The sequence below is a fragment of the Schistocerca piceifrons genome, chromosome 11 (assembly GCF_021461385.2).
Source record: "Schistocerca piceifrons isolate TAMUIC-IGC-003096 chromosome 11, iqSchPice1.1, whole genome shotgun sequence".
Lineage (NCBI taxonomy): Eukaryota > Metazoa > Arthropoda > Insecta > Orthoptera > Acrididae > Schistocerca > Schistocerca piceifrons.
Genome location: NC_060148.1, coordinates 549,391 through 563,751, shown reverse-complemented (window position 1 = coordinate 563,751; position 14,361 = coordinate 549,391). Strand labels below are relative to the sequence as shown.

The 14,361-nt window shown below is 40.5% G+C and overlaps 1 protein-coding gene across 1 annotated transcript in view; it reads left to right on the top strand.

Annotated features, from left to right (window-relative positions):
• Nucleotides 1-13,452, top strand: part of LOC124720073 (proteasome subunit beta type-6) — a 43,236-nt gene extending 29,784 nt beyond the window's left edge. Inside the window, exon 5 of the mRNA XM_047245341.1 lies at nt 13,211-13,452. Within this exon, the coding sequence (XP_047101297.1) occupies nt 13,211-13,338 (128 nt within the window). The 3' untranslated portion in view covers nt 13,339-13,452. The remainder of the gene's footprint in view (nt 1-13,210) is intronic.
• The last annotated feature ends 909 nt before the right edge of the window (nt 13,453-14,361 follow it).

Sequence of the window (14,361 nt, the reverse complement as noted above, 5' to 3'; positions counted from 1 at the left end):
CTGAACACTGTTGCTACCAAATGAGGTATCTGTTAGTGTAAAGGGTAGGCACATCCCTACCCATAGAGTAAAAGAAGGGGAGGGATCCGAATGTGGTTGACCAAAGGCACCCCGTAACCACACTTCAGATTGGCCAGTGCCTGTGAAGTGTCGGTTAACTGCTGGGTCAGCAACAGGTACGGAGGAACCGTGTGCCACCACAGTCCTTCAAAAACTCTAGATTTTCATAACAAAAGAAGTTCGCAGTCAGACTGTCAGGCTGCCGACTCCGCATCACTCGTCGCCCGCCGTGGGTAAGCTCAGTTTCACGTCTGTTTTCTCACGTGGAGTGCTGCTCACGATGTTCGTACTTTACAGCGCTGCTAGTGATTGCTGCTTCCGTTTCCTCGTACCGCACAAACTCTGGCACTGACGTCTGTTGTGCCAGCAGTTGAATCCTTTGCTTTACCTAATGTGTGGAATTAGCCTTCGTTGTAGAAGTTGTCTGAATGCAGTGAGTCTTATTCGGGCCCTTGACTCTTCTGCTAAGAGTATCCTTACAGTCCCAAAATTTGCACCTCTTCCAGGTGCCCCTTGACTGTGTTTGGTGCTGATGAGTGCAATCACTTGCTGCAATTGGAAATTTGTCTTTCTGCATTTTCTAACTGCTTTGGAATTTCAGACAGACCTGAACCCTCCTTTTTTTCCCCCCTCTGTCGTATCCTCGGACATGACACAGTTAGTTGGCAGTCACTACTTTGTGAGCTGGTATTTCAATAGTGCCGTACTTACGAGGCTGTGTTTTGGTAGACCTGTACACTCGACCGAACAGTCGTGTCCCAATTGTTTCTCCACTCTTTGGCAACAGGCTGGAGATAAAATTCTTTGTTTGTGCTTTAAAAATGTCAAATTTTAGCTTAGACAATGAATTTTATTTTTTAATTGAGAATACAGATAATGTTCTCCTGACCAATTTTAGTTCACTGTAAAGCCAATCGACAGGTAATCACAAATGGTTGCAGTTACTTCCAGTCTGTGCACAAAGTTACAGAATTGTAAAAGAAATATTCACTCTTTCTCTTGTGTATTCAGTGTCCCACAGTATCTTAATAACACGACTAAAGTAGAAACTGTGGAGTACGGTAGAACGGCCTCCTCCTGCAATTGTGCCTAAGCAGTAGAGAACAGTAAGTGTGTGCAAATAACCAGAGATCAGATCCTGTTCCTGTTACAAAAGGAGTTCTTCAGGGCTCTGTTATTGGACACATTCTGATTATTGTGTGTATAATCTACCTTCCAGAATGACTCAAGAGATTGTATTGTCTAGGCAACACCACCTGAATTGCCGAGATAAGCGTTGTAGTCGTTGGAAAAGAACAGAGCTCCAGGTGCTAAAAGAAAGCACTGAAGCAGAAGTCATTGTAGGTACTGAAAGCTGGGTAAAGCCAGAGATTCGTTCAGCTGATTTTTTTGTGAAAGAGTAATGTTGTGTAGAAAGGGTACATCACTGTTGGTGGTGGCATCTTCTTTGCCGTTAGCTGTAGTCGTATCGTAGGAGAAACAGTAGTAGTTAGTATGGATTGAGATCGTGCTTGACAACAAAAATAAATATTTGGTTTCTTTTACACAGTTGCTTAACAGTTCAAAGAAGACTTGAATCTCATTTCAAACGGAAAACTCTCACGCAATTATACTCTGTGGTGCCTTCAGTCTGCCCTCAATATGTTGGTGAAAATACGTGTTCAAAGTGGGTGATGCTTTCTCATAAAATTATTTTGAACAACTAGTTGCAGCCACGGGTCTCCACTCTTTTGCGAGTACGTGCTCGGCTACCGTGGGGCCGCAGCCTTTGCAGCACTACTTCCCTTTCTGTGCTGCGAGCCTCTCCCTCCCTCTGCCTTTCCATCTTTCCAGGTGTAGACCCCCTCGGACCTGGTACACAATTTAGGACCCTGGTTTTCTATTTCATTACCGGTACTTTTTACACCTTCTCATTAATAAATACATGGTTCAGTTTTTGGGTTTGATCTGGTACCACTTTTCCAAATTTTTCAGAAGTGCAGATTGTGCAGGGAAGATCACCCAGTGTGTGTCTAACCTCTGTGCCTTCCCACCTTAGCACTCTTCCTGTCCGATAAGGTAGTACACCCAGAACCCGGCACGATAGCCGTCCCGTCGCGGATGAGCTGCCGAGTACCTGCACACGGAGACCGCACTGTCGGTGTCCGAGCTGATAGCTCCCCGCGTCTGCTGAGCGGTACGTACCCTCAGTGACCTGGGCACGGGGACTCCGGGCGACCGATTACTCGCCGGGTAGCCGTTGGCGAGGCTGGGTGGCGCCTGTAGGAAGAGCCCCCGTTCGGCGACTCGGCAGTGGATGACTTACGTATAAAGTGGATGAAGCTTTCTCCTGCTGTCGGTCACGTGGCCCCGGCAGTCTCTTCGCCACCGGTAGCTTTCCTTCCCTGGCTGTGCCGTGGGAAGAACGTCGGGCTGAGCAACGAGCAGAGAGCTACTCCCCCTGATACTTGGCTTGTAGCTGCCAAATATTACAGATTATCTGTAATAATTATGGTTTTATCACATTCATTTCGGAGTTAAGGAGAGGTAATAAAAATTACAGAAATTGACATAATTAGTGCAGTGTTTTATAAATTGTAATGCTTTCTTTGCAGAGTAAATGTAGTAAACCTGTCTACAAATGATTTTGATGCAAAAGTCTAGTGTGATAGCCGGCTAGTGGTGGAACTAAGAAAATAGGTTGACACGTCATTCTCGTGCAGATGTTGTAACCGACTGTGAATCTGCGCGCGACTACTAAGCGGTGATAATGTGCACGTGTGTCCAGAACATAGTTCACTGATCGTTACATAAGAAAACAAAAATTATGTAATAAATAACAAAAACAGTTACTTAATAAATAGGAGTCCCAAGTTCTCTGAAATTTTTAATTCGAATGAGTGAGTCTACAAAAAATCGGGCCCTTTAGAGTTTCACACAGTATTTCCAGTGATCAGGGTATTTCCATCTAGTGGGCATGCACGGAAATACGCCAGGATTCCATTGTGTGCATTGTGTATAGACCACTGATATTTTCGGTAATTTTTACATTGTGTTCGGTGGTAATATTTGTCCATTTAGAATTCAAAAACAATGTGTTAGCAGCTAAGGAAAGTTTTAATAGTTTGTTAAAAGTGCGAGGAATTGGACTCTTGTTTCTTCACCAGCTGTTAAGTGTCCCTAAAGAAAAGCCTGACAAAAAAATAATGCAAAGTTAAACAGTGTGAAAGATATACCAAGTGAAAGTGAGATAAATGCTGCACAGACTTCGGACAGTAATATTGTGGAACACCAAAGTGTTAGTACAGTTAATGGCAGTGTAATGAAGAAATGTGGAACTGGACAGAAATGGTATAGCTAAGAATTGCCATGTTTGGTGAAAATCAAAGAAATCGGACCGTGTGTTTTGTACAGCATTTTCATGAGACATTTCTATAAAGCATGCCAATCATGATGATTACTGTGTTATGTCTAAAAGTACATGTAGGCTTATAAACGTTAAGTCTTCAAATGTGTCAGTCATTTGGAACAAAACCTGATGAGGAAGACTGTCACCAATGCTGAAATGCTTTGTAGTTCATTTATTGTTGTTGTGGCCTGCCAATTTCCCGTGTATATCATACTCCACAACTGTTCAAAAAAGTTTCCTGATCCTGACTGCTAAAAAATACAGTTGTGGAGGAACTAAAACAAATGCAGTTCTAAATTCTTTGTCGTCTGGAACATAGAATGATGTAGTATAATACTTACAAGAAAATAAACCCCTTTCCTCTTGCAGCTGATGGCAGCACAGGCATTAAAGATGTGAAACTGTATCCAATTGTTGTTACTTTGATGTTAAACGGGGAAAGATGCAGTTTACAATACTATTGTTGCTGGAATAAAGTTTAAATACTGGGGAAGAAATTTTTAATCTCTTGAGTAGTGAACTGCTAATAAAAGGAATCCACTGGTGAAGCAGGTGATAATACAGATATAATGGTGGTGGGACATACGAAAGGAGTTGCTTATTTTTGAAAAGAAGTCCAACCACACATGAGAATTTAGTCTTATTCCTGCCACCTGCTTCATTTGGCTTCACGAAAAGATGCTGAAGAATTTGTAATGGACATTTTCTACTTTCTCCATCAGAGTTCAAAGAGACAATCTAATTTCAAACTTTGTCAAATATATATATATGGCACTAACCCCAATAAGATACTGAAGTCATTTTGTTCAGGATAACACTCTTGCTTCAATCAATAGAAAGAAAAATTGAACAGTGGGGCTGCTTTCAAAATTTTTCAATGAGGAAGCTTTAAAAAAAAAAAGTAAACAACTCTCACTCATCTAGAGTGCGCCCTATTCTAAATGAGCCAGTAACTGAGCTATATTTTCTTTTCTGTTGTAATAACAACCTTCTGTGTTTTACCAGAACAAATGTATTCCTTCAGAGAGAAGAGCCAGTAATTCAGACTTCATAGCATGCTTAATAAGTTATTTACAGATATGATTGTGAGATTTATGAATCCTTCTGTAGTACTGGCTTATGGCAGTAAGCTGGAATAAAAAAAAAAAAAATCACAAAGGTGATGAAGATACTGTCATTGGTGTAGACACTAGAAGCTACGTTCATCATACCAACGAAAATAATAAAATATTGATACAATGTAATGTAAATGGATAGATAAAAAAATCTACTCGCCAAGTGGTGGCAGGGGAACACACACACACACACACACACACACACACTTACTTTTACAAGCTTTTGGAGCCAGCAGCTGATTCTTCTGGCAGAATAGTTGAAGGGGAAGGAATACAGGTGAAGGAAAAGGACCAGAGAGGTCAAGGGAAAGGGGGTACCTCGATGACTAATTATCCAATGTAGTAGCTACTTGCCACTTTTCGGCACTGGTGTTTGATGCCCAGATGATGTGGCTTCCCTATCTTCGCCAGCTTAAGTGAAGGGGGTACACTTCCCACAACAGAACCTAGCACGGGTTTCAGTTGCAGTTTGACTACACCGTCTGCTCTGAACCCCAACTTTCCCTACTGTCGCCTGTCGACAGGGAGCGTGGCGTACACCCCGACCTTGTACCTGCGTCAATTCAGCCTTTGGACTGATACATTCATGTGATCCTGTGGTGTTCGCCACCAGTTCCTGGCTGTCCTCGACACATTTCCAGGTTAGGAAGTGGTATACACAGACTTCTCAATGGTTGGAGGACGAACAGGTTTTGTGTTGCACACACGTGCAACATACAGTGAACTTTGAACGGATGCAGTGTCTTCATTGGTGAATTGGAAGCCATCAAATGAGCACTTAGTCGTGCTCATTTTTGCACTGTCAAGATGCTTTCGATCTGCAGCAATTTCCTGAGCAGGTTTCAGGCTGTAGACAAGTGCTACCCTCGTCACCCGTTATTCGCGACTATCCGGGACGCTGTTTCGTACTTCCGTAAAGCAGTACGGTCGGTCACCTATGTTTGGACCCCTGGACGTGTCAGGATCCGAGGAAGTGAACGTGCCGACTGCTCGGCAAAGTTAGCTACCGGAATGGCGATTTTGAAATGGGGTTCCAGAAATGGAGCCTCAGTCGACTCTGCACTGTCAGTTGTCATGTTTTGCCTTGGGCTCCCTAAACAAACTGAGGGCAGCAAAGGAGACCACAGCTTTGCTCTTCTCGCAGGGAATCCACTGTCCTCAGTCGGCTACGCATCGGCCACACTCGGCCAACTGTGTAACTGTAGGGCCGATGTGGCTAAAATTCAATGAAAGAGATTGACAGCAATGTAGAAATTTATCAAAAAATAAATTAATGAGAGGGGGAACTGACACCCCGCCCCCCTTAATATATTTTGTGACCTGAAGAAATTACAATCGCCCATTCGTAACTGTGGATTCTTTGATTGCTGTGGGAGATGTCTGATTGAACTAAAATATATGACACCATTAGTTCACTTTATTACAAAAACAATAGAAAGAGGTACTTTATACAATACATTCCCACAGGAATGGGTTAATATTGACAGCTGTCTTTTAACAGTAAAACATCACTTGATGATGCACACTGTTACAAATTCTTCCTTTGAAGTAAAAGTTTGACATGTACAAAATTGCAGCTTCACCTGAGACCGTGGTGTACAAGCACCGGAAAATACGGGAAAAACCCGCGAATATTTTCATTCAGGAGAAAATTGAGAATACCCGAGAATTTTTTTAAGAATCTGGAAATTTTTTATTGATTTTGTTTTCAGTTAAACTTCTGTCATATTGGCTGGTAAGAACTGATACTCTAACAAAGAATCTGACTGTGGTCGCTACTGCAGAATAAACAAACTAGAAAACAACACTGAAATAAAACATAAGATGCAAAGAAAGTGGGCCATATTCAGAAACCGAACACAGTGCACATACAAGTGTCTGCTGACAGCAAAATGAGTGAAAAGCTTTAAGACAGACTATTCAATAGTTCATAACAGTAGACTGCTTTTGATGAGTGTGATGGCACCACTGTTTTAGTTTTTAACATTTAGTGGGAACATATTGCAAATAGTGCTTTGAGAAGTGTTACTTTCAAAGTAAATTTCCTTTTACACAAGACGAATTATATTACATGTGAGAATGTGTGATGAATTTCTTAAATCGTGGAGCATTTGACTTTTCTAAAACTTAAAAACATTGAGAACCAGCCACGTAGAAAAAATTCAGACCCGGAAGACCGGTCATTTCTGCAATCATTTAAAATTTTACTGGCACATTTGCATTTGATATAACACAAAGGGTAACACATTCTAAAAAAGACCAATATTAGAGGTTAGTTTTTCATTTTTATTTTAGTTCTTTCACAGATCACAAATTATGCGATAATGATGGCAAAAAGTATAATTATCCTTAAAACAAAAATGCTAGGTCTTGAGTAATTTCACATGTAATCGCCTTTTCTTTGGAAAAGTCAAATTGCTCAATGGAACGTGTATTAAGCTAGATAACCCTTGAAATGTTTGGTGCACAGCAGTGAAGTTTACAACTGTGCTTGTCAGAAATATTCAGCTGCCGCAATTTAAGCTGTGCTCTTAGGATCCTGTCAAACCAGACGCTCGGAAAAACAACAAAAAACTTTTGACGATCAGTGTATGTGAAAGCTTGGCTTTTCTTGATGGAAAAATATCATCTACCAAAGAATACTTACCTAGCAAGAATATATATTGCTGCACCATATTTTCCCGAATTCGAAGTTCACTGCCAGAACATTTGGAGCACTACTATGGTCTCTGTTTCTGTATCATAGCATGGGCACCATACTTCTTATATTTAACTGTTCTGCGTTCCAAAACTACTGTGAATTCATATTTTTACTGTCGTAGTGTTTCCACACATTAAAGATATCTTCTTTTTCTTAGTCTTCTTCTTCTGGGAGTGCTGGAAAGTTTTTCACCTGTGTATAAAACCTTTACCATTCTAAGGATTGATATCTTCTACAGTTCTGAGGGAAAATATATTGTCACTAAATACAGAAAAATGTACTTTAACCCGGAGTATAGTATATATTTTTTTTAAATGCCCAGATTTTTCCAGAATATCCCAGATAAAAATAGTTTTTTTTTCTTGTCCATGTATACACCCTGTGAGACTAGAATAGCACTGGTGTTCTAACCAGATGACGTCTACTGCTTCATCGGAGATCGCGAACTGTGCAGGGCGTGTTCGTGCTCGGTTTTATACAGATTTGCGTGCAGTGCCACTGCGGAGCTGGGGGAGAGGCCCGGCTCCGTCAGGGCTCCCCATTCATTGTTGCAGAATGCAGTGACACATACCTAACCCCTGTGGTATTGATGCAAGTTGCCAACTTTGGTGTGGCACTGTGATCTTGGGACTATACCACAGTATACGAAGCAGGTCAGAACACTGTTGCAGAAGCAAGAAAAAAGTAGGTCAAATTTAAAAGAACACAAAATTTCAAAGATTGGCGACATTTTACTGAAGCTCGAAATTTAGCCTAGATTTTAATGAAAGATGCTTTTTAATAGTGTCCACAATGGAACTGTTTCAAAATCTGGCGGGAAATCCGGAGAGATTTCGGTTTTATGTAAAGTACACCGTTGGCGAGAGACAGTGATGCCTTCACTACGTGGTAGTGGTGGTAATGTTACCGGTGACGGTGGCACTAAAGGGGAGTTTTGCAATACTGTTTTTGCAAAATTCGTTCATCAAAGAAGCCAAAGTAAATATTCCAGAATTATGATACCAAACTACTGCAAATGTGAGCAACTGAGTAGTAGATGTCCTCGGTGTAGCAAATTGGCTAAATCACTTAATAAAGGCAAATTCTTGAGTCCAGATTGTGTCCCAATTAGATTCCTTTCGTAGTATGCAGATTTAATAGCTCTCTATGTAGCTATCGCATAAAACTTCTCATTAAATGAAAGAACCGTACCTAAACACTGGGAAGTTGTACAGATTACATCATTGCTCAGGAAATAAAGTGGGAGTAATCCGACGTATTACAAAACTGTATCACTAACGTCGATTTGCGGCACGGTTTTGGAACTTATATTGTGTTTGAATGTTGTGAATTACCTCTAGAAAAGTGATCTATTGAAAAACTGTCAGCAGAGTTTCAGAAAATATCACTCTTGTGATACACAACTAGCTGTTTGTACTTACAAAGTAGTGCGTCCCCTCGACGAGGGATCTCGAGTCGATTCCGTGTTTCTGGATTTTCAAATGGCTTTAAACACTGTTCCCCTCAAGTGGCATCTAACCAAATAGTGTGCCTGTGGACTACCACCTCAGTTGAGCCCTTCCTTATCAGGAAGGGTTTGTAGTAGTTGACACAGTCATAAAGTATAACCAAAGTGATATCTGGTGTTTCCCCAGGAAGTGTTATGGGATCTCTGCTGTTCCCGATCTGTATGAAAGATTTTGGTGACAATCTAAGCCGCCATCTTAGATTGTTTGCAGGTGATGCTGTTATTTACTGTCTAGTAAAGTCACCTGAAGATCAAAGCTGATTGCAAAATGATTTGGACAAGATATTTGTGCAGTGTGACAAGTAGCAATTGACCCTAAATAATGACGTGTCTGAGGTCACCCAACGAGTACTAAAAGGAGTCCTGCTAAATTTTGGTTGCAACATGTCGCACAAACCGAAAGGCTGTCAATTCAGTTAAATACTTAGGAATTACAACTTAAATTGGAACAGTCACATAGAGAATGTAGTGGGAAAGGCAAACCAGCACTGTATTTTACTCACAGAATGCTTAGAAGATGCAACAGGTGGGGTGCCCATACTATAGTTTGTAGGCAACGGTCGAGACCTGTGGTATGAAGTATGTTCGGTATTTGCGAGACAAATGGCGACTCTAAGTAGCCGTAAAAAAAGTTCCGATTCAGATCCTCTTCAAAACCTGCGCAATACTGACCTCCGAATCATTTTCTGGGTCGCTGTGTGGTACAGGCTCTTTGCGGATGGGATTGACAGAGGACAAAACAGTTGAAAATAGGTAGCTCGTATTGTATTGTCATGATATGCGATTTAGGGGGCAAATGTTAAACCGAAGGTGTTGCAGTGAGATCTTTTCGTGATATTTTAATCCCCGATGTTCTCCGAATGTCGAAATATTTTGTCGACAGCCACCTGCGTAGGGAGAAATGATCATTTTAGAATGCGCAGAATGATTAGTGTCCATTTTTCCCACTCGCTGTTAGAGAGTGGGACTGCTGAGAAAGAATGTGAAAGTGTTTGCTTGGTCTTACCCAACCCAGCATACCGACTACACTCTGCTCCCTGCCCACCGGTCGGACGAATCCTCTGCCGGCCACATTAGTGTAAATTCCAGAGTAGTTGCCTTGCTCTTAGACGAATACCCATCTGCGTGTGTTGTGACTGAATGTAGCAGTGGCAGTAGACACGTGTACCTCCAGCTTTCAGGCTAATTCATAATAGCAAAAGAGAAAGCATTGTATTTAATTTAAATGTGCCTAAACAGGAAAATAAATTGGAGAAAATTCTCAGATTGCGTGTAGATCAGCATCTTTATTGACATATGCACACAGATAACGTTAAAGACTCACACGTGTGGCTTATCTACTGCAAAAGGTGAGAGGGATGCTACTCTCCTACTACATGCATACTCAGCCGTATTGTTGTGTTGCATAAAAAAAAGTTCTGCACGATACTGATCCTGTGGGGAAAGTGGTACGGGTAATTTGGTGCCCTCGAATAAAAATGTTTCCTTTTTAATCTCAGAAATCTTGTTCACGAGTAACAGAGTACCCAAGAACTGTATTACTGTGGATTCAATAATTGTCACTTGTGAAGAGAGAATTTCGTTTTGTCTCAGCTATTCCTGTTACTCTATAGTATCTCTTTTCGTAGTCCCCCCTCTGCCATGCAAATCTTTTAAAACTTTCACTGTAATACTTGTGAGTAGATGTAGCATGTTGACAAAATCTTGGTTTTTGTACCACTGCAAAGGGGCTATCTGAAGAAAGTCGAATCAGATCTGCTAAAGAACACTCTTCGATTCCTCAGTTGATAATTTGACACTAAACGGTGTTTTAATATTTTTGTCGACGATTGAGTACGGTGACTGTTCTCGTGTTCAGGACAGAAGACTAATTAGGATTGAAGATGCCTGAGGAGGTGGAGCAGGAAGAAGGGACCGTAAGCAGTCTTTCAATTTTTGTAAAGCGACATGATGATTGACAAGCTGATGCTTCATAATTTTTAAAATTATGAGAGAATTGCTCACTGTAACTCCACTTCAGGAAAATTGGCAGCACAGGAGCATCGAGTCTGCTCGAGTCTGGAGATGACAGCACAGAGTGAGGACGAGATATGGATTAAAAGGAAGAGCAATGAAATGAATAGTGCAGTTAGGAGCTGGGGAGGAGGACCGATAAGGGAAAATAGGCATTGGGCATCTGCCGGTTCACCCTTCAGTCAGTAAGTGTCCTTTATTTGCATCAGCCTGTTGTAAATATAGCAACCTGTAATTTGTGGATCACATTCATCAGTGGAAGTTAATAGAATCACTGTAAGGTTTTATGAATTCTAGAATAATGTAATTGACACAGTCTCTTATTGCTTTGCATGTATATTGACACTTGTAACTAAGTGGTGACTTGCTTCAGTAGCTCAACACAGACTAGAGATTTTTGGGTGGTGCAAAGTATACAGAGAATGTGTAAAAGTATTTTAGGGTTTTTGAAATTTCATATTTGTTTATAAAACTGAGGTTGAAAATTCACTAGAGCAGATGCACTATAGGTTTCAACAAGAACTTGCTTTAACTAAAATATGGTTGGTTAAGCAAATAAAAAGAAATTGCAGAACTACTTTATGCCTCTGCGTGAAATATCAGTTTACAAGTAAAGTTGTCTTATTTGGAATTGTGTGAATTTTTATAAATTCTTACTGACTTAACTGAATGTAATAAATGTGTAACATTAAATCCTGGAATCTAACAAGTGCAGTGGCTCAATTGGCAAAAGGCAATTTGGATGTGACCAACTTTCAATTACAGATAGCCTGTAAGTTCATTTTCGGAAAACAAAAAAGGTTACTATAAAGAACGGTCCCAGAGCTTTAAGTGGCAGTGTCAACTCGTCAAAACTCGAATAGCTCCCTTAAATTTCTCCATTAAAGGCTGTAGTTGTAATTTCAATTATCAGTTACTCTTCGTTAACAGGGTTTCCAGGAAAATGAAATGTACCACTGTATGTAGTGGATTGAAAACTACCACTTGAATAATAAATTAATGAGAAATATTGCATATACGGTATTTCAAAAATTTCAAGTGCACGTAATGCAGGGTGTTTCAAAACTTGGCAGCAAAACTTCAGGAATGTATTCCCAGTGTAATAGGAAGAAGAAAAAGTGTAGTAAACATGGACTCTAAAATTCATACCCTCAGTGTATGATCAGTTCTTCGTGAAATAAACCTCTTTCACTGCAAGCACTTTCCCTACTATATTTTGAAAGTATGGACCAAAATGAGGAAAAAAGGCCAGTAAAGAGCATACCTTTAAGAGCTAAGAGTACATGCTCACCTTTGCTGCTGTGAAACATTTCTTCTACCAAAGTAGTTCTCATACCTCTTGAAGTATGCATTTTAGAGCTCACGTTTACTAGACTTCTTTTGTTCTTGTTGTATGAGGAATCCGTTCTTGAAGTTGTGCAGCAGAGTTCAGAAACACTAAATATACGCACAGTAAGTTTAGCTACACAGTTGAAATACGAAGGAAAAATAGTTAGGTGTTCAGCAGGCATAGTGTAGCAGCATTCGGAATAGTGCCATGCTGTGTTCAGGGAGTGTCTCCAGTTCAGGATTTTGCTGGGTAACCTTTTGCCCCGCATTATATTCACTTATTTGCACATGTGTCTGTATTTCATTACCTCCTCATTAATAGTGCTTGGTACGTCCCCATTCTGGATAATTTAATTTCTCATTTGAGCAGCCCTCAACTCTCCTCAACGACCTCATCTTTGCTGCTTGTATCTTGCTGTCATCTTTATTTTTATTTATCCAGCTCTCACTTCTGTACAATATCGATGGCATTCCAGAGCATTGTAAAATTGCACTTTTGTAACTTTCCGTGTTTTGCATATGACTGCTCTCTTTATTGTTCCGTGTATCGATCAAAGTTTATGCCATTTTTTGTGTGTACGATAACTGCAACTTTTGCTGGAGACCAGTTACTTAAAATGCCACTTGTTGAATTATTTTGTCGTTAATTACAATTGTGGTCTGTATTGGGTATTTACTTTGTTGTTCCATAACTTTATGTAATCAAAGTTTGATAGTATTCTTTACATATTTAGATTTGCCAATATACACCTAACTGGGGCTCACATTTAGTTACCTGGATTACTTATCTGCTGCAAGCAATAATTATATAAGCTGCTGATTGTTCTTTTCAGGAATGGTGTTTCATAACTCATTAGTTATTGCCCTAATTTATTTCAATAAACTCCATAAAAAACTTTTTCAAAATCCGTAATAGCAGTGTAGGCTTAGAAATCAACTATTCTTTTTCTCAGAGTGGTTTTATTGCAAAAGTATTGTCATTAACAAAGTTAGTGGAGAGTAAATTGCTCAGTAAATAATGATATTCTAAATTTTTTTGCTTTGTCACTTATTCTGTTTGTGTCCCCCTGCAGCATTTTGCTTTGCTTTTGTCACAGCCCTGACACTGGCCATGATGCGAGACGGATCGAGTGGCGGCGTGGTGCGGCTGGCGGCCATCGGAGAGTCCGGCGTGGAGCGACACACGGTGCTGGCCGGCGAGCTGCCGCGCTTCTACGAGGACTGAGGCGGCTCTTCCGTGCTCTGCTCTCTCGTGTTGTACTGCAATCTGTGTACCGGAGTTTCGCGGGGCCTCGGGCTCCTATTGTGACAGTTGATCAATAAAGTTACTTTCCTCTCACCCAGTCTTACACAGCATTGAAGTGTACAACCCAAACTGTTGTCAGTTTACTGCTGTAGCAGGAGTTTACTCTTGCTGTAGCAGTGTTCCTGTCGATTTCTGTAATATTTTTCGCCCTTGACATAATTATTGAATTAAAACTGTTTTCGGAAGTTTAGACAGTGTGCGTAATCTGTTTGTCAAATTGATAAAGTAGGACAAAGTGCCAGTCCGTCATAGATTGCAGATTGTGCATGTCGGAAATTTGAGGGTCTAATCTGATGCGAATAATAAAAAGTGTCTCGGCACGTTCAGATTGGATGTACTTCTCGTTCCGTACATTTGCCACGAGATCCTCACCGTAACTGCTGTACAGCTTCTCACACGAAGCATTGCAATTTCCCTCGGTGACTGATCCTCAACTCTGAACGTACGTTAATCATTCTACACACTTTGTATTTTCTGAATACAAAAATGGAAAATAATCAGTAATCCCATGTTTCGTTGTCTTAATGAGAGAATTACAGAATGTTTGTAGATTCTAAAAACTGACTGCTTTACATTAAGTATCCGAACCACGTACGACACTTGATGCTACGTTACACAAGATAATGCACACACTCGTACATAATCGCGAAGAAATTCAGGGACCGGCAGGTAACGTACGTGCTGTGTTCACTCCGTCACTCGCTCTGCAGCATAACAAATTAAATAACTGATGATAGTAATTACTGTTTAGTAATTACTGTTGAGAAACTGAAGAATTACAGAATTTTGTCTGTTATGAAGAAAAGATTGGATGTTTGGTAATGAAGTATTCATTTTTAGCCACTTTTGATGTATTTACAGAAACATATTGTTGGCTGTTCCTTTTGATGGGGAGGTGAAAGATGTAGGTTTTAGTGTGCGTGTGCGTGTGCGTGTGCGTGT